This window comes from Sinohyriopsis cumingii, chromosome 14 (genome assembly GCF_028554795.1).
Source record: "Sinohyriopsis cumingii isolate HCF-2022 chromosome 14, ASM2855479v2, whole genome shotgun sequence".
NCBI lineage: Eukaryota > Metazoa > Mollusca > Bivalvia > Unionida > Unionidae > Sinohyriopsis > Sinohyriopsis cumingii.
In genome coordinates this window covers 25,794,659-25,813,518 of record NC_142974.1, presented here as the reverse complement: position 1 = coordinate 25,813,518, position 18,860 = coordinate 25,794,659, and the positions used below count along the sequence as shown (strand labels likewise).

Here is an 18,860-nt window from a genome sequence, read left to right as displayed (position 1 = left end):
TTGGATAAATTAATAGCAGCAGGAAAGGCGCGACCTCAATTAAGACGTTAACCGCGTAAACAATGTGCATAATAAACTAGAAAAAATAACCAACGACAATAAAGTAATATTAATTAGACAAATTCCGGAGAGATTTTCTCAGTAAAGTGTCGTCGCTTTTTTAAACCTGTCGATGCTTTTCTTTTTTTCGATCATTTGTAGGAAGGCTTATTTTCGACATTTGGACGTGCCTACAAAAAGGTGGGTTCGCCTTCCCTGCTGCTTTTAGTGTTCCTAATGCAACCTTAATTAGTATCGTTTAAGTTACAGTTACTTGTTTTCATTAATGTCTAATAACAAAATCCCTTCAGAGTAATATAATCTTAGTAATCAATTGCAGATAATTACACCCACTGATTATGATATATCCACGTCTACGATTGGTACATCGCAACTATCTCCAATAAATTTTAACTATTGGATCACGATGCCATACAAAGCGGGCGGGGACATCTCAACAATGTCCTATAAATTTCACGTGCTGCGCAGTAATGCCACACCAACAGGGATATCCCAACAATGTCATATATATCAAATTTATTGGACAGTGATGAAACACAAAGCAGACTTGGACATACCAACAATGTTCTATATATCTTATTTTTGGACATTGATATCACACTAAGCGGGTTGGAAGGTCGGAATACACAACACATAAATCAGGATGGGACATCCCAACAATGTATTATATACCTCACTTGCTGTACTGCAATGCCACATAAAAAAACAGGCTGGGATGGCCGAACACTGCTCTTATTTATCTGATTTATTGGGCAGTGATGCCACTCTAAGCAGTCTGGAATCCCTCCAGTGTTTACAATATCTGATTTGTTGGACAGCACTACCACAGAAAGCAGACTCAATATCGCTGTACGGAAGATGTTGATATGTTGAATGTACCTCCCAACAAAGTGTGACAATCTCACTATGTTCCAAACAAAAAGTAAAATATATCCTGATGGGTTATTCGGTCATCTCAATGGTATATTTTTTGCATTGCTTGAAAATATTATTAAAACTTAATGAACAAAAATAATATTCTCAATATGCATGATTTTGATAGGCTGTTTCCAAATCCAGTAATTCCCTAAATGTTCGATTCAATCAGCAAAGCAGCAAGGTAAATAGTTGCATTTGTATCGCTTCGTACTGTCGCGGAACAAATTTAATACTGTTTAAGAATCCATTTATGAACATTGTGGGAACTCTTTGTGCAAAGTAAATGGTGAAGTTTTTCACCCGAAGAAGTAAATGGACATCCCAACAACGTGCTCTCTCTCTCTCTCTCTCTCTCTCTCTCTCTCTCTCTCTCTCTCTTGTGGGACAATTTCAACATTCCATTACGTTTTTATGAACTAAGGATGAAAACATAGTCTTTATTGCAAAGTACTTGTGGCTGAAACTAAGTTGCTATTATATGTAATCAGTCTTATATGTAATGTCATTTTAAACAAGAAATTAAAACAGGACAAACTATATCCCTCTCTGAATAAAATAAGCACATATACTTCCTGCTGAAAATATGCATTTCCATTTATATATTAAACGAGCTGAAGTAACCACAACAACGAAATGCATAGGTCATGTAGCCTCCAGAAAACATAACACAGACATATACAAAGAGAGGCAAGAGATAAAGATAGACGGATGATCATATTCCTTTCGAATCGCGTGTTGAACAGTATGATTTATATGATATAGTTTTCAGGTCAAAATATTTACGCCAACACTCGTACTTGTTTACACTGTAAAGCATATGCAAGTTAGTTTTCTTCTCAAGTAGTATGTCACTGCCAAGGCCTCACTGTTATAAAACCTTCCTCATCTTCAAACTCAAAGTAAACTAAAAGCTATATAATCTGATTTTATACCTAGAGCAGTATAAAGGTTTATATCTGTGTCCATGAATTTCAATAATCCTCTTCATCGAATTACTCTTCCCCGCATAAAAACCTTCACAGAACTTGTGTAATATCAGCACTTCTGTGAAGATGTTTTGATTAGTAATGCCCGTCATTCATTACACCTGTCCATCTGTTGATGAATGGGGGAGGTATTCCTATTTGATATAATGTATTATGATTTGTAAGGTATAACGATGACTACAGAGCTGGATGCCGTGTTAGAAGTCATTTATTAAGATTTTTGTACGAACGATTCTGTCTAGATGAATTCCCAATAGGTTCCGTGGCTTAAAGTTTGCAGACGAAAAAGATCTACTTCTGCACGACTTCAATGTCTAATTCTTTTGTTTATATTTCTAGATTTTACTTTTATTAATTACATCATAATGATGTTGACAAAGGAAAACCCAACAAATGGGATTTGCTGTTGCACTCAAGAAATATTTTCGGCAGCAAATACTGTCTTCATAATGTAAGCATAGGTAGAGCGAAAAAGTCATTAACTCATTAGATAAAGTGATATATTAGTTATTTCAATACACATTGCACAACTTAATTCAGCTTCGTGAATACAATGTATCATCTGTTTTTGAAATATTTTTATAAATGAAGATATATCATGGAGTTTCTGCATAAGGCTGCATCAAAATATTAGGAACATGTACGTCATTTTTATGATTAGTTTCCCGCAGAAGAGATACATTCAAGGTTTACAAATTTATGCAAAATCTTAAATTGTACATATTATATATCGTACCTTCTTAAAGAAAGGATTTCATACGATTTAATAACAGCTTAACTTTTCGATGAATATCAAATTTTATAAAATATTGATTTTTACTCAACAAGTGCTATTACAGACTTCGCTGTTTTGCATTCATTAGCAGATTTTAAGATTGGCTGGTTTCCATGCCTTGCCATTATTTGAACCGCCTAAGTCTACGTTTCCCTAAAACATAAGGTACTATTCATTAATCACCAAAAAAGAGCGAACAGCATCGTTAAAACTTGTATAATATATTATCAACGAATATACAAAATTACAGTAGTATTAAAAATTCACATAGTTCTGACCTATTCCACAGTGAATCTAAAGATAAAGCAATCTAACAAGACCGTACATGTTTACATTAAGTACCCGTGTATCAGCTCTGTAGATATGCTGAACATATTAGCAATCATACTAGAACTTCGTCTTCAAACGTGGAGCGGGGCTAAATGCAAATAGGGGTTTTAGATCCCGGAACTTGAAAAGAATATCAAGAAATTAAAAAAATATACTGAAGACGCATATTTTATTACGTGCAAAACATTTGAGTTTGACCTAGTATCCTTACAAAATGGACCATGGACCAAGCCTATGTCTTATGATTAAATTTAAACGTTACAACGAAACGATTTTTATAAATAATTCTAACCTTAATTGATACACAGAAATGGCTGAATTCAACTCATAGTCTTAGTAATGAATACATTTTCTTTTTTATAGGCCTCTGATAACATTGCCAACCTCCACTTCCTTGCAAAAGTATTATTTTTATTAACAGAAGACAGTAAGTAACAAAACAAGCAGCTACGAACGTATAGGTGGTAAATGATATCACAATTTGGTAATTGGTACATTATTCTCAACATCAACCACGGACCCATATCAACCGTCAGAACACTTTAGCTCTCTGATCAAAGTGATAGTCGAGTGATAAGATATATTATGTTATCATAATTAATTAATAAATACATGCACTGTAATTAACTTAACACGTTTCAAAGCATGTTTACACCTGTTGACTGTATACATTTAAACCATGTATTCATAAGCAACACATCAGAATTATCGATTGATCAAGGACAGTGTGCTAAGAACACATGGTCGTGTACTAGCTAAATATAGAAGCAAATAGCGTAATGTGGGGCATAATACAAGGTACAATGTGCTACCTGGCCACGTAGACAGCAAACATATAACTACCTAAAGTAAAATGGCTACCTCTTCACAAGCAGAGGCACAATTCTCACAAGTTTTACAATGTCCTATATGTTTGGAGACTTTCACAAGACCCAAAGTTCTACCTTGTGGACACACATATTGCGCTTCATGTATACAGTCACATATCAACAATAAGGTAACCTACAGTAGAACTACTCAGGCGTGTTTCCCTTGTCCGGTGTGTAGAGCTGATACACTCTTATCTGATCCTAACATCTGTATAGAGCAGTGGGCGGAATCATTACCCGTCAACAGCATTGTATCTTCTTTGCTAGAGGTCTCCGTAAGAACAGAAACAGGATACCACTGTGACCAGTGTACAAAGCAGGGAATCGAATCATTGGCAACATACTTTTGTAAGGACTGCGCCCAGTCTATGTGCATGTCATGCAAGAAATACCATGATGGATTTCCTTCACTGGGTCAGCATTATGTCAGAAGCGTAAGTGATGGAGTTGAGTCTTGTTATGTAACCCCTGATATGTCCACTATCGAAGCATGCCATAGACATAGTAAAAAGCGCATCAAATTCTTCTGTGGTGATCATGAAACACTGTGCTGCAATACTTGTGTAATTCTCGAACATCGGAAATGCGAAAGAGTAATCACAGTAGAGGATATGCTAAAATCGTTTGATGTAAATAAGAAAACGAACGAAATCGAAGCTAACTTGGGTGGGTTTCAGAATCATTTGAAACAAATAACACGCAAGATCAAGGTAAATTCTGACACTATTCAAAAGGAGAAGGCTGCTATTTTGCAGCATTTGCACTCCCTTAAGGCCCAGGTGATTGCAAAGTTACAAAACCTTGAAGACGACGTAATCTCATCTCTAGAAAGTAATTACAAATCTGAAAGTTTGAATCTTCAAACCAAAGACATAAATGGACAAACTTTGATAACTGCTATCGACAGTGATCGGACCCAGCTTAAGCTCGTTATGACCCACGGGTCAGAGGTCCAGAAGGTCATTATGCTCCATAATTTGGATCAGAATCAGCCTAGGTACTTTCGGGCCATATCAGAGTATCAAAAGGACATAAAAGAAGTCAGGATAAGTTTGGACATTGATGAAACGTTACCGACATATATAAATACCATAAGCGAATTAGGCAAGATAAAACTTCTTTGCAAACATTTAGATTTTTGTTCACCTTGTTTGGAAGGTTTTGAAACAAACGTTCAACCAGTTAGTGAAATCAAGCCAGTCATAAGTCCACTAAAGGAAAGGAAAGCCGTGAAGATATCAGAGTTCAAAGTGAAAGTATCGAGTGATAGGAATGTATGTCACATATCTGATATTCTGATCCTAAGGGATGCCAGAATGATAATGGTCGACGGCAGCAATTACAAAATGAAACTGTTTGGAAAAAATTATAAGTGTCATGAGAGTATGAAATTTCAAGAGCCCCCATGGTCTGCTTGCTTGTCATCTGGAAACGAGGTGGCCGTGACGATTCCAGTTCAGAAAACAATCCAGATTATCGAGATTAATTACAGGATGCTAAAGAAGAGAGAGATCACAACGAGGTTCCAGTGTTGTGGTATAGCGGTAGTAAAGGACCAGTTCCTCATCACGACAAGAGGACACATTATTCTCATACTTGATATGCAGGGAAATGAGATCAAGACCGTCCACACGGACACTACTCACAGTGGAAAACATCTGGAACCTAACTTTATAAAAGCGGATACGACTAACTCACCTATATATATATATCGGATGAGACTGCACATAAACTTGTCGCCTACAGTATGACCTGGGATGTCCTGTTCACCTACAAGAATCAGGACCTTATCAATTCAGCTGGTATCGACATTGATAGAGAAGGAAACATTTACCTGTGTGGATATAACTCGCACTGTGTCCATCAGATATCATCAGAAGGGAAGATGATTAAGATACTTATATCAAAGAAAGAAGAAAACATGAAACCGCTTGGTATCATATTCTCCAGGGATACGGACAGTTTCATTGTGACGTACGGTAACTGTGATATCGGGGAAGTGTATGAGCTACGTGTTTCACACAAGTAGAGTTTTAAATTTGTCATAAAATTATGTAACTACTTGCGAAAGAACTATTTCCATTTGATATCAAAGTAGCGCAGCTTTCATGTAGCACACTTTGGCAGAGAAATTGTTAACGGATTTGCTTCAACTTAATTATTGCGTAATAGGGTTATATTATTATTCTCATGAACGTTAGTAGTAGTAGTAGGAGGAGGAGGAGGAGGAGTAGCAGCAGTTTAATATTATTATTTAAGTAAGTTCGCTTAGATCATTATATAAATGCATCAAATTGTAAAATAAATCAAATCATCATCTGCAGAATATTATTATTATAGTCATTTCCATTCTCATTGACTCATTTGCAGTAATACATTTATTAAAATACCAGTTGTCATGTCTTGCACATCTCGTGTATTTTATCTTTATATATTGACATGTAAATTGAAGCGCCCATGATTAGAAATAAGAGTACGTAAAATGTTCCATGACAAATAAACAGAATTAAACAATTAAATAAAACAATTGCTTCATTTATTTGTACTCAGATTATATATTCTTTAAAAATCTAATTTACACGCACTATTATCAACAAAACGTTGTTATAAATTGAAATTTTTATTAACCATGTGATCTGTTGACATTAAACTTTATCAATTTAATTGAAATGTTCACATATTCGCTTACACAGTATGTTCTTATAATTAAAGGTACTCGCAGAGTCATCGTCACCTATAATCTTTGATTTCCAAATTGCTGTATTTGAAACGAGTGTATGTTAACGAAGATCAATTGTGTTCACTCACTTGACCAGAACAAGTAATTGCAGAAACTTAATTTGTCCATCGATATGTTCTTTAGTCCCAAAAGTTAACTCCCTTGACTAGATATAACAGCTCTATGTGAGTTCAAACATTTTAAACAAAATAGAGACAAAATACAACAGAATTATTTCTTCAAAGGATTTTCTTGATCTGATATGTCTGAACCAGCAATTCAAGCAGCACAAAAGAAAATGAACTTTCAAAAATTCAGAATTTCCCCAACTTATTATATGAAGACTTTATCATCTGACAGAACAAAGTCTCTAGAATTTATGTTCTCATAAATAGCAAGAATTTTGTCCTAAATCATTAACAAATGTATTATTAACCAATAAGAACCATATTCTGAAACAGTAATAAATGAATTTTAAAATAGTAAGAAATGTATTCTAAAACAATAAGAAATGTATTCCTAAACAGTATGAAATTTGAAAATTAAACTCTCATCATTGCTTCTTTTGCTAGATCTTGCATATTGATAATGTTATTTTGTTATTTGTATTTTCAATATAATTTTCAAGTAATGCAAATAAACTGTTTAGATGAACAGCCAATCAGGAGATGATAAAATATGGGTTATATTCTTCAGTAATTATAATCATCTGTAACATCATTGAAAAACAAGTGATATATCTAGATGTCTCAGTCAACCTTGTGTGGCGTCAACATGCAGTAATGAGATGAATAGCCCATCAGGAGATGATATTATCTGCAATATTGTCTAAAGTAATTGTAATCATCGGTAACATCATTAAAAAAACAAGTGACATATATAAGACATTTTAGGGATGTCACTGTCAACCTTGCTGGCATCAACGTCCAATAAGTAAGATATATAAGTCATTGTTCGGATCTCCAAGCCTGCTTTGTGTGGCATTACTGTCCAGCAATTGAGATATATCGGACATTTTTGGGCATTCCATCCTGTTTTGTGTTGCACTACTGTCCAGCTAGTGAAATATATAGGTCATTATTTGCAAACAGCCTTGTGTGATTAATGTCCAAAACATATTACAATATTGGGATCTCCCAGCCTGCTTTGTGTGACATGACTGTCCAGCAAGTGAGATAAATAGGACATTATTAGGATGTAACAATAATAAAATGGTATTTTTCACAAACACCAAGTGAATCCATCTGTAATTGTTTACCAGATTTTCATAGCTAGAAATAATTTGCTTTTAGACATTATTGAATACAAGAAATTATAACTTAAAATATGATAATTAAGATTTATTTTGGATTATACATGATTGTTGTGGGGTTTTTTTGGAAGTATACTGGAGACTTGAAAGTGAACCGTGATTTTAAACTCTTAAAATGTTGACATATATACATCCAGAAATTTATTGAGAGTACATAGCATCACACACACACACACACACACAAGCACACATACACACACCTTATTCAAGCCATAAGTATTTGTTGGCATATTCAATTTATTCATAACAAGGAAATGCTTCAAGAAATGTTAAGTAACATTAGGTAATGATAAACAAAAAATCGGTGTCAAATTTACATATTAATGCAAAACCAAAACATTATAATTACATAACTGCTACTATACTGTATACATTGGAAAACTTCAAATATTATTTCGAAAATGTAAATCCAGATACATATTTCTCCAAAAGCTGTCATCATCAAATAAAGTACAAATTATAGATTTAGGACGAAGCGTGTATCTAATTCAAAACACCAGTCATTATTACATTTGAGAGTATCGTGCGGATATTTGAATCCGACACATGAGATTCTGTTTCTTAGACATTAGTTAGAAACGCCACTTTAACCCTAAAACCCGTATATGTAATTTGATTACATATATCTATCTAATTAGCTTTTGTCGTGCTGACTCAAGAGGTAAATTCAAGCCTTACAAATATAAATGAAACATTGAATATGCCTCCTCTAACCTATCGCCAATTAATGATAATTCATACTGAGTGTCTTCACGACATTTGGACAACGTTTCCATATGAATATCACATACACACTATCCAGAACGCCTTTGCTAACACAACGCGTTTTGGATAGTGTATGGGTTGTAGTCTTGTATGTTAGAGGCGATGTGATGGATAGCATATTTGTAGCATTACATATAGTTTATTTCAAAACATTCGCTGTTCGGTCTACAAGTTGGTGTGCGGGGTCCACACAAGACGATTTAGAGACAGAATCTATCTGTCTGACTGTCTGTCTGTGCTTGTGTGTGTGTGTTGGATGTTATAGGTATTTTTGGATAGTAAGTTTGTGAGATTTCTTCATCTTCTTTTGAAATCTAAGCTGACACAAGAAGTTTAGTTTAGTGTATGTATTGGTATTGAATCGTGCATATGATGTAATGGATAGCATGTTTGTTGCATTGCACGTAGTTTGTTTAACACCTTCCCATTTTCGGTCTAATTGTTGGTGTGTAGAGACTACATAAGGCGCCTTGGATTGCGTGGTTGGGGTCTGGGATGGTACAGTTGGTAAGATGGATAGTATAGTTGTGAGATTTCATTTATTTCTATTAAATTATAGGCCAACTAAAGGCGTTTTGGATTGTGTATTTTGTGATGGTGGTATAGTTGGTGTGATGTATATTATATCTGTGCGATTTCATTTCCTTGTTGAAATTATGTGCTAAACCAAGGCGTTTTTGTTTGTGTGTATTCTGTATTGGATGGTATAGTTGGTGTAGTGGATAATACATTTGTCAGATTGTATCTCTTTTGTTTGCATTCTATGCTCACATCAAGAAGCTTAAGCCCGTGTGTATGGGATATTGAGTGGAATTGCCGTGATGAATAGTATGTTTGAGAGGTTTGATTTGTTGCTTGCTTTAAATCTAAGCTAACTCGAGGCACTTTGGATAAGGTCTATGCTATGTTGGATGGTATAGATGGTGCTTAATTGTGTGTTTGTGAGCTTCTATTCACTTCTCTTACACTCTAAACTAATTAATTGCGTTATGGTTAGTGTGCATGGTATTATGGGTGATATAGGTAGGGTGTTATTGTATGTTTGTCAGATCTCATTTCCTGATATTAGCTAACACAATGTGTTTTTCATAGTGTGTGTAATGATATATATGATCTTTTGACAACTATATTAGCGAGATTAATTCTCCTTCTCACACACTCTAAGCTAACACAGAGTGTTTTGGATAGTGTGTGTATGGGGGGGGCGGATGGTATAGTTGATGTCTTGGATATTATGTTTCTGACATTACGCTCTAAGATAACACAAGATGTTTTGGATAGAGTGCGTGTGGGTTGTTGGATGGTACATAAGGTGTGCGAGAGGGCTTTTTGTAGGATTTATTCTTCTTTGCTTACACTCTAAGCTACCACAAGATGTTGTGTGTGTGCGTGTGTTTATGTTTGTGTATGCTTGTTTGTATGTGGGGGTGAGGGTGGGTGGGTGTGGGTGTGTTTAATATGACAATCAAGATAAACACTTCAGATACCTGTAATTAGTTTTTATTACTAACACAAATCTTGAATTTTCATGAGAATTTAAAAACTGAAGTTGATAAATTGTGTTCTTTGGCAGCATGTCGTTATTCCTTTATCATGAACATTAATGATGTTCCTTATCAGATATGAAGTAATTAAACCAGGGTCTGTCAATAATAGATAACACCTAAAATCTAGTAGTATCTAAATAGGCTAGTTAGGATTATTAATCAAAGTAAGGTACACCAAGAAGAAGAACACTTTTTTAAACCTGGAAATATAGCACATAACAAACGGGTCAGATGTTTGACTGATAATACTCTACCAAATTCCAGTAATGCATCTGTTCAAGTGAGCAGAAGAACGGATGCAGACCACTTATCTATCACAGCAGTGATGAAGCCTACTAATGGGGTGTTTCCAGTCAGTTCTTGTACCAGTCTATAAAGGCACATCTGGGCTTACTAGAATTATACGGCCATCATCCAAAGCGAAATCGGAACTGAAAGAGACAGAAGAGAATTAGCATGATGGGACACGAATGGTATTATTTAAACAATATTGAAATGTGGAACAACATAATTCATCGCCATGGTAATCATTACAATATTTGAGTTCCAAATTGCTAGTGAAAGAAAATGGAGCCTTGATGTATAAAAACTAAAGCTTTAATATACCACAGGATAAGTTGTACAAAGATGTAAAACCAAATAAGCCTTGGCCAAATACAATTTTATGTCATGGGTGGTGTGGAGGATCCCGTCCAAATAAATGTCGCTTTTGATGCAATATACAATGCCATTAGGTTTGAACATGAACATAACCTTGGTGAAAGTTCATCTCAAGCTGTTGGAATTGCAGTTGAAACTGCTACAGAAAAGCAATACATTGTAGAGACTGCAGTAGACAACAAACTGTTTTGTACTGGATCATGGATGAAAGGTAAAGGTTTTGATGTGCATTGTCCCAGAGGCCATGTTGACAGCACAACAACTCTGTCAAAAGTTGCACCACTTTCCGAGTATGAAATAGCAAAAGAAATATGTAAAGAGTTTGTGCTGAACGGGATTCTCATTAGACATGCAGCAACAGATGGAGATACACAAGCTGCTGCTGGCTTTCAAAATGTGCACAACATTCTACATTCAATGTGGCAAGTAGAACGACTCTTGGAAGCCCTTTCATTTTGGGTTGTTCACATTTCAAACGGTGTAATTTTGAAATATTTAGTGAAAACATATTTCTTGAAGAGGAACAAAAGAAGGAAAAGTCTGCAATGGAATATTCCCAGACAAGTTATTAAAGCCCGCAGCAGTTTGATCTTCAAACGAATCAACAACAAAAAAGTAAGTGTTTCGTTACCCAAGATATTACTTATGCACAAAACTGTGATGCAATAGTGCATTCAAAAAGACACAGACTCAATAACAAACTGGGATCATCACTGCAAACAAAAGTAAAACGCTTGGGAGGTATATTTTCACCGAGGACACTGACATCACTGGAGTAAATGGATAAAGACTATACTTACAGTCAGTTTTATCAGAAGCGTCCACAAAATAGGCATTATATCCTGGCCATTCGACGAAACATGATACAGGCTCATCTTAGGTACAGAACTCGGCGTGGCAACATGAAGTCTGAATACTGAAAAGGACTGCTGGACTCCAAGGGCGATCACTCTTATGAACAGGATTAGCTGGTGCCACTTGCACAGAAAAGATGATCTAAATCCATGTGCAAAAGAATTGCTCAAAACACAATGAAAACATATGATACAAAAAGGAAACTTGTCGTGGGGAAATCCGTATGTAACACCACGCATGTTATGTGCAATTTTGTTACTTACAACCACCTAATCAGACCTTGGGAGAGGTTGAAACAGTTTTCTGACAATATAAAGACATAAATAAAGAAATAAAAAATACCAAAAAAAGACCTTTAAAAAACATTCTAACATAAATTGAAATGTTTGACGGAATGAAGTAAGGAAGGAAACAAGCAGGCAAGGAAGGAATGAAGAAAGGAAAGAAGGAAGCAAGGAAGCAAGCAAGTAAGGGAGGAAGGAAGCAAGTAAGCAATGAAGGAATGATATAGCTGTCATATTATCATGATATAGTATAATAAAAAACCACCCTCTTTCTTCTATTATTCTTACTCAACATAATTATCAATGCATGAATGACATCAATAAATCAATAATCTCATCCATTTCATCCATACAAACAGTAAGCCAGACATGGGTCAATCAACTTGGTGGATGGACAGGGCATATCATGATATCCGTAATATTCCATATCAAAATTTCAAATTTATTATGCAGTCTGGAAAATCTCCATGACAAATACAATGCCCATACAATTTGCAGCACTGCCTACTGTTGTTGATTGAGCAAGAATATTGAATCATTTGATCAACATATACACACAAACTATTGTGACATAAATGCTATACACCGAATTCTTTTAGAATGTTCAGACATCCCATCTTTACCACTAAGTGCAGTCTGTGGACAGCTTTCTTTTTCCATATGTTTATCTCATGGTCCCTATATGACAATAGGCATTAAAACATTTTTGATCCTGTCATTAGTACACGGTCACTATTGAGTGGTGGCACAGAATTTAAAAATATTTTCTCTGATAGGCTTTCAAACAATGCCTCCCCTGGAACTTGCATGTGGAATAGGAATACATTACTGTTAATAATAATGAGCATCATCTCCAACAGATAATATGTATGCGAGTTTTTGGGGCACAAAATTTAATCTTTAACATTTGTTTAAAAATTAATTACATTCGTATACATTAGTTTGTTATTTACGGGTATTGGTCTAATTTTACAGTAAATATGCACAGGATGTTAAAATTTCATGTAAACGTTTGATACCAATTTAAACTTAAATCAACAGACGCTGACAGGACTCGGATCAAAATTAATTTTCCTGAATAGTCGCTGCATTTTTTTATCAGTAATGAACTTTTCGCTGTGTCCGTGTTATAATAAATCATCTGTAAATCTAAAATACATTTAAAGATAACGTCACGGTGGAGTTCTTGTCAGATTATCCGACAGTTGTTTGAAAAGCTGTACTGTAAACAAAGCAAGGTGCAATAGATAACAATATTCCGAATCATCAACAATGCCTAAATAATCACTATGCACACAGTGAGAACCACAATATATGCTCATATTTCTAAATAATAAACAATCACCTTTAAAATCATACCAATAATGCCTAAATCTAACTCTTAAATCACCATCAGATTGATAGAGGAAAACATTCTCTAAAAATAGACGAGGGTTACATTCCTGGGTACTGAACTGGAAGTTCAAAATGTGGCCTGATTCCATCTTCAAGATTATATGTCCCACCTAATGTTTGAGTGTGAGACCAAATATATTCCGTGTTCACCAGACAGTAGAGAGTAAGGCCGACATATTGCTGAACAAATGAGCTAAGCAAACATAGATGGCTGCAATATATCTATCAGTTGAACGCAGTTCAGTGTCAGACTGAATTGGTCCATCTCTACGTCCCGTAATTAAAGATAAACACTAAATGATACTTCGTCCGATTAACTGTGCAAAAATGACTGACATGATCACATGAGCATAGTGATACATGCACGCTCTTCGTTTGTATTACTTACCCATTTAGTCTTGCATGGCAAGTGTGGAGTTTGATATAGATGTACAGTCTGTGATTCCGTATCAAAAACCTAAGCGTATATTGGAATGATTAATGATATATAAGTTAAATTATTCAAAATGCCAACACATGTTAGTAATCCTATAACATACGGTCATATTGGCTGAAAATGGACGATTTTGCCGCTGGAGATAATGATGGGAGTAACGTATTTAGCGATTTGGAGTTTAAAGGTTTTTCAAGGTGTATACCTTGCGGTTAACAACGCAGTTTTCCAGAGAATGTTTGACAATGAGTTCGCAGATGAAAAAGGTGTGCGAAGTGACACAGACCAAATGAGATAGAAAGAGACAGAGATAGAGAAAGAGAGACCAAGTATTTTGCCTCTAACATCATCTATTGATAGTTTCAAAATCCCATACAAGGTAATGAAGCGTTACGTCATGATCAAAAAGGGACGCTTACCCTCACTGTACATTTGAACTTCAAATGAGTGTGCTAACTGCCACAAAGTGCTGAGTTCTGGGCACGACGACCCTAAACAAAAGCCCCAAGAAAATCTCCGCTCTCGTTCAAAGCTAAAGAAGGATGAAAAAGAGAAATGACATTCCACAATGTAAATCCTGTAAATTTCCAACCTTACCCAAAATCCATTTTTGCATCAAAATTTCAAAAATATGGTCAGCGGAAATTTTGGTTTACATATTGTTTAAGGAACAACTGAAAAAGAGGAACATTCTGTTTGTATACGAATATTACGAAGGAATCGAAATTGCTTTGTATATCGGAGGGTAAAACTGTTAAACATTTTCAATAGAAAGGTAGATGAAACACATAGAGCATCGGCTGTTTTTGATTTGGATGCAAATTTTAAAGAATTCATCTTTATTACAACGTCAATGCGAATTTTTCATCACTAGGCCACACACAAGGAATGCTTGTTCCCGTTTTAAATTTTGCGACTTTTCAAGTAGCAAATAAGGAGCGAAAGAAGGGCTCTATTTTTTAGAATTGTTTTGTTAAAAATATTCAAATAAATATTAACAAATCTAGTCAGCATGTTAGAAAGGGACCGAATCTTCGTTTTCTTAAAATTTGATGCTTGAATTATGCCCTTTATGTTCAATGTATTAATAATTTCTTGAATAAAATTAAAACATGAAACAGAGATTTTGAAAGTACCTGTCAATTAATTCATTTTCTGTGTAGATTTCAATTATTTAAGTACTGTTATTCTGTACAATTTGCCCTGAAATGTGCTTGAAAGCAGAGTTTGTGTATTCAATAAGTAGGGTGTAAGAGAACGGATTACCTATTGATCCAACACGTATGTTCCATTTGAGCTTTAAGGATAAAGCTACCTGGATATCCTGCAGTTTAAATCCACTAATACGTACCATACACTTTGTTTAGCATTTCAGCGATAAACATAAATCACCATATCTACAATGCAGACGGGTGAATGACGCAAGTGCGCATAATATATATAGATATAGCACTGGTTACCAAATGGAGATTTTTCAGAGGGTTGCGCATTATCATTCATCAAGCATTAAAACACCTAATTCATTGAACAATATTAAAAAGATTGTGTGTATAAACACGGGATATGTATTACATGAAAAACACAATCAGTCCTTTCTACCGAGTCAGGGTAAGAACCCTTTTAATACCTGTGTTAAATTTAAAAAGAATGAAATACAAAGGACGTTTTCTTTATCTCCAGATTAAAAGTTAGGTTAATGTACACACCGAACATTATCGTTCCTTTGTTACTGTCAGACAATCAGGCTTATTTTTACACGCAACCGTAAGCCTGCTCTACGTATCTAAAATTTCGCTTGAATCAATGCAGGTTTATTATCTGGGACATTACGCTGGTCTTACCTGGCTGTGTCTTAAATATTTATAGCAATATATACCGTCAAGTAGGGTAGACACAACCAGGAAGAAGGCATGCAGAAAATAAATTGATGACTAAGCTAAGGCAAAATGGCGACCGCTTTGCAAGCAGAGGCACGATTTGCTCAAATTTTACAGTGTCCTATCTGTGTGGAGACATTCAAAAGACCCAAATTTCTCCCTTGTGGACATACATATTGCGCTTCATGTCTACAGTCACATATAAACAACAAGGTGACCCACTTGGGAACTCAGCGGGCATGTTTCCCATGTCCGGTGTGCAGAACGGATACATTATTATCTGATCCTAATATAAGTGTAGAACAGTGGGCAGAATCATTACCTGTGAACAGCATTGTATCTTCGATATTAGACGTATCTGTAGGAAACAACGCACGGGAATTCTGTCAAAAGTGTGCAAAGCAGGGAAAACAATCATTGTCAACATATTTTTGTAAGGACTGTGACCAATCTATGTGCATGACATCCAAACAATACCACGACGGATTCCCTTCATTAAGTCGGCATAATATCATAAATCTAAGCGAGCCATACTTAGTGATTCCCAATCTGTCCACCATAGAAGTATGCCCCAAACATTCTGGCAACGTATAAAATTCTTCTGCGGTGATCACAAAATAATGTGCTGTAATACTTGTGGATTTCTGGAACATCGAAAATGCGATCGGGTTATCTTGATCGAGGACATGCTGAAATCATTTGATTCCAAAAGAGTTTCAAAAGAAATGGGAGCTAACCTATACAAGTTTCAGAAACATTTAAAACCAATAACAAACATGATCAAGGTAAACGCTGAAACCATCCAAAAGGATAAGGCCAACATTTTGCAAAATATTCACTCCCTAAAAGCCCAGCTGATTGCAACGTTACAGAAACTTGAAGATGATGTCATTACATCTCTAGAAAGTAATTGCAAAACTCAAAATTTAATCCTTGAAAACCAAGAAAGCATGGGGCATAGTTTGCTAACCGCTATCGACAGTGATCGGGCCCAGCTTGAACTGGTTATACTCCACGGGTCAGATGCCCAGAAAGCCATTATGCTGCACAATTTGGATCAAAATCAGCATAGGTACTTGACGGCCATATCTGAATATCAAAAGTGCATTAAAGAAGTTAAAATACGTTTGGCAGTTGATAAAACTGTTCAGGCATTTGTGACAAACATGTGCGAATTTGGAACGATTAATTTGGTTTGCAACGATTTCGATTCTTCACCTTGTCCCCACGTTTGTGAAACAAATTTTAGGACCATTAGCATGAGTGGACCTGTCAGAAGCACACTAAACGAACGGAAAGCCGTAAAGGTGTCAGAGCTAAACGTTGAAGCATCAGGAGATACCAGTGTGAGTCACATAACAGACATTTTGCACTTGAAGAATAACAAAATGCTGCTAATTGACTTTATGAATTCCAAAATTAAGGTATACAGACAGGATTATAAATGTCAAATGAGTATGATATTGCAAGGACGACCATGGTCTGCCTGCTTGTTATCTGACACCGATGTGGCAGTGACAATTCCAGATCAGAAAACAATCCAGATCGTCGGAATCAGCGACAAAATATCGAAGATAAGGGAGATCAGAACGAGGCTTCGGTGTTGGGGTATAGCAATATTGAAGGACCAATTGGTGATGACTACATATGAAGATGAACATAGTGTCTTAATAATGAACATGAATGGAAAGGAGATTAGGACCGTCCGACGGAACACTTACCAAATTGAGAAACTTCTTAAACCTCTTTACATCAAACAGGATAAGACTAATTCAGCCATATACATACCGTATGAGGGTGGGCACAAACTTGTATCCTACAATATGAATTGGAATGTCCTGTTCACCTACATGAACCAAGACAATACAAATGCAACTGGTTTCGACACTGATAGAGAGGGAAACGTTTACTTGTGTGGATATATCTCACAATGCGTCCAGCAGATATCAGCAGAAGGGAGGTTCATCAAGACATTGATATCAAAGAAAAAAGAAAATAAGAATCCGCTCGCGATCTGCTTCTACAGGGATACGGACAGATTCATTGTGACTTACGGTGCCTGTGATACTGCGGAAGTGTATGACCTACGTCTTTGACAAATGTAGACCTTTTGATCTATTTGGAAGTTACGTACATACCACTTTGAAGTACATCCGAAAAACATTGCTCAAATGTCGAAAGTAAGCAACACTAAGGTATTGGAATCGTAGCAGATTCTATTTGTCTCGACCTTAAGTTGAAGTGACAATGAGTATACATAGTATGCGAGACTACCAAAATGTTATGCGTCAAATGAACTGAAAAAATAATAAAATTAATATTATTTTCATTTCTTTGCTTTCCTCATATTTGTTATGTCTTGACAAATCTAGTTGGCACACCCCGTACAAAAGTAGAATATGTTGTAATTACCATTAACATACTGATATAAATTTTTAAAATTATGGCTTCTCAAACCTAATTACAGTTTCAGCGAGCGCTTCATCCTTTTATTTTTACAATTGCAGGTTTAAGTGGATATATATGTTGCCTTAGCACAGCATATTTTTGGAGTAAAACCAATGCATTTCTAATGATGCTGAATCTACCTAATCTTTGTGAATTTTTATTCATATTTCAAAGAAGTGTACATTGAGATATTATGATTTTCCTACACATACTAATAGCGAGGTTTTATATAATGTGTACTGATCTATTTTGCAATTTAGTTATAAGCTCATATATGTGTAGCTTTTAGACAGTCTCGTATTTTCAGTTTCGTATTTTTCTTGGGTGGGTGAATATCCTGCTGACAGATTGAAATAAGATTGAAATAAGTATGTAATCACTAACATAATTTCCCAAATAATCATATATTTCAGACTTCACATTCAAACTTCAAGAATAGTTTGTACATCTGAATGCACATTTATGTACAGTTCTTAAAAATGTATTCCGTTTTTATCCTGATTAATATCATATTATTTGTAGAAACTCCTTGAGCGCCAACTACAATGAAACAAAGCCTGTTTAAGGCACTCGGTTTCCTGTTTCTACTATAGAGACATATTGCACATAATAACTATATTATACCAT

General features: G+C 35.4%; 1 protein-coding gene across 1 annotated transcript; it reads left to right on the top strand.

Annotated features, from left to right (window-relative positions):
- The first annotated feature begins 3,904 nt into the window (after positions 1-3,904).
- On the top strand, positions 3,905-18,114 carry LOC149783448 (uncharacterized). The gene is made up of 2 exons (XM_089932843.1): positions 3,905-5,683; positions 16,298-18,114. The coding sequence occupies exons 1-2, from the start codon at positions 3,923-3,925 to the stop codon at positions 17,879-17,881; spliced, it is 3,345 nt and encodes a 1,114-aa protein (XP_089788969.1). The 5' UTR covers positions 3,905-3,922; the 3' UTR covers positions 17,882-18,114.
- Positions 18,115-18,860: the final 746 nt, after the last annotated feature.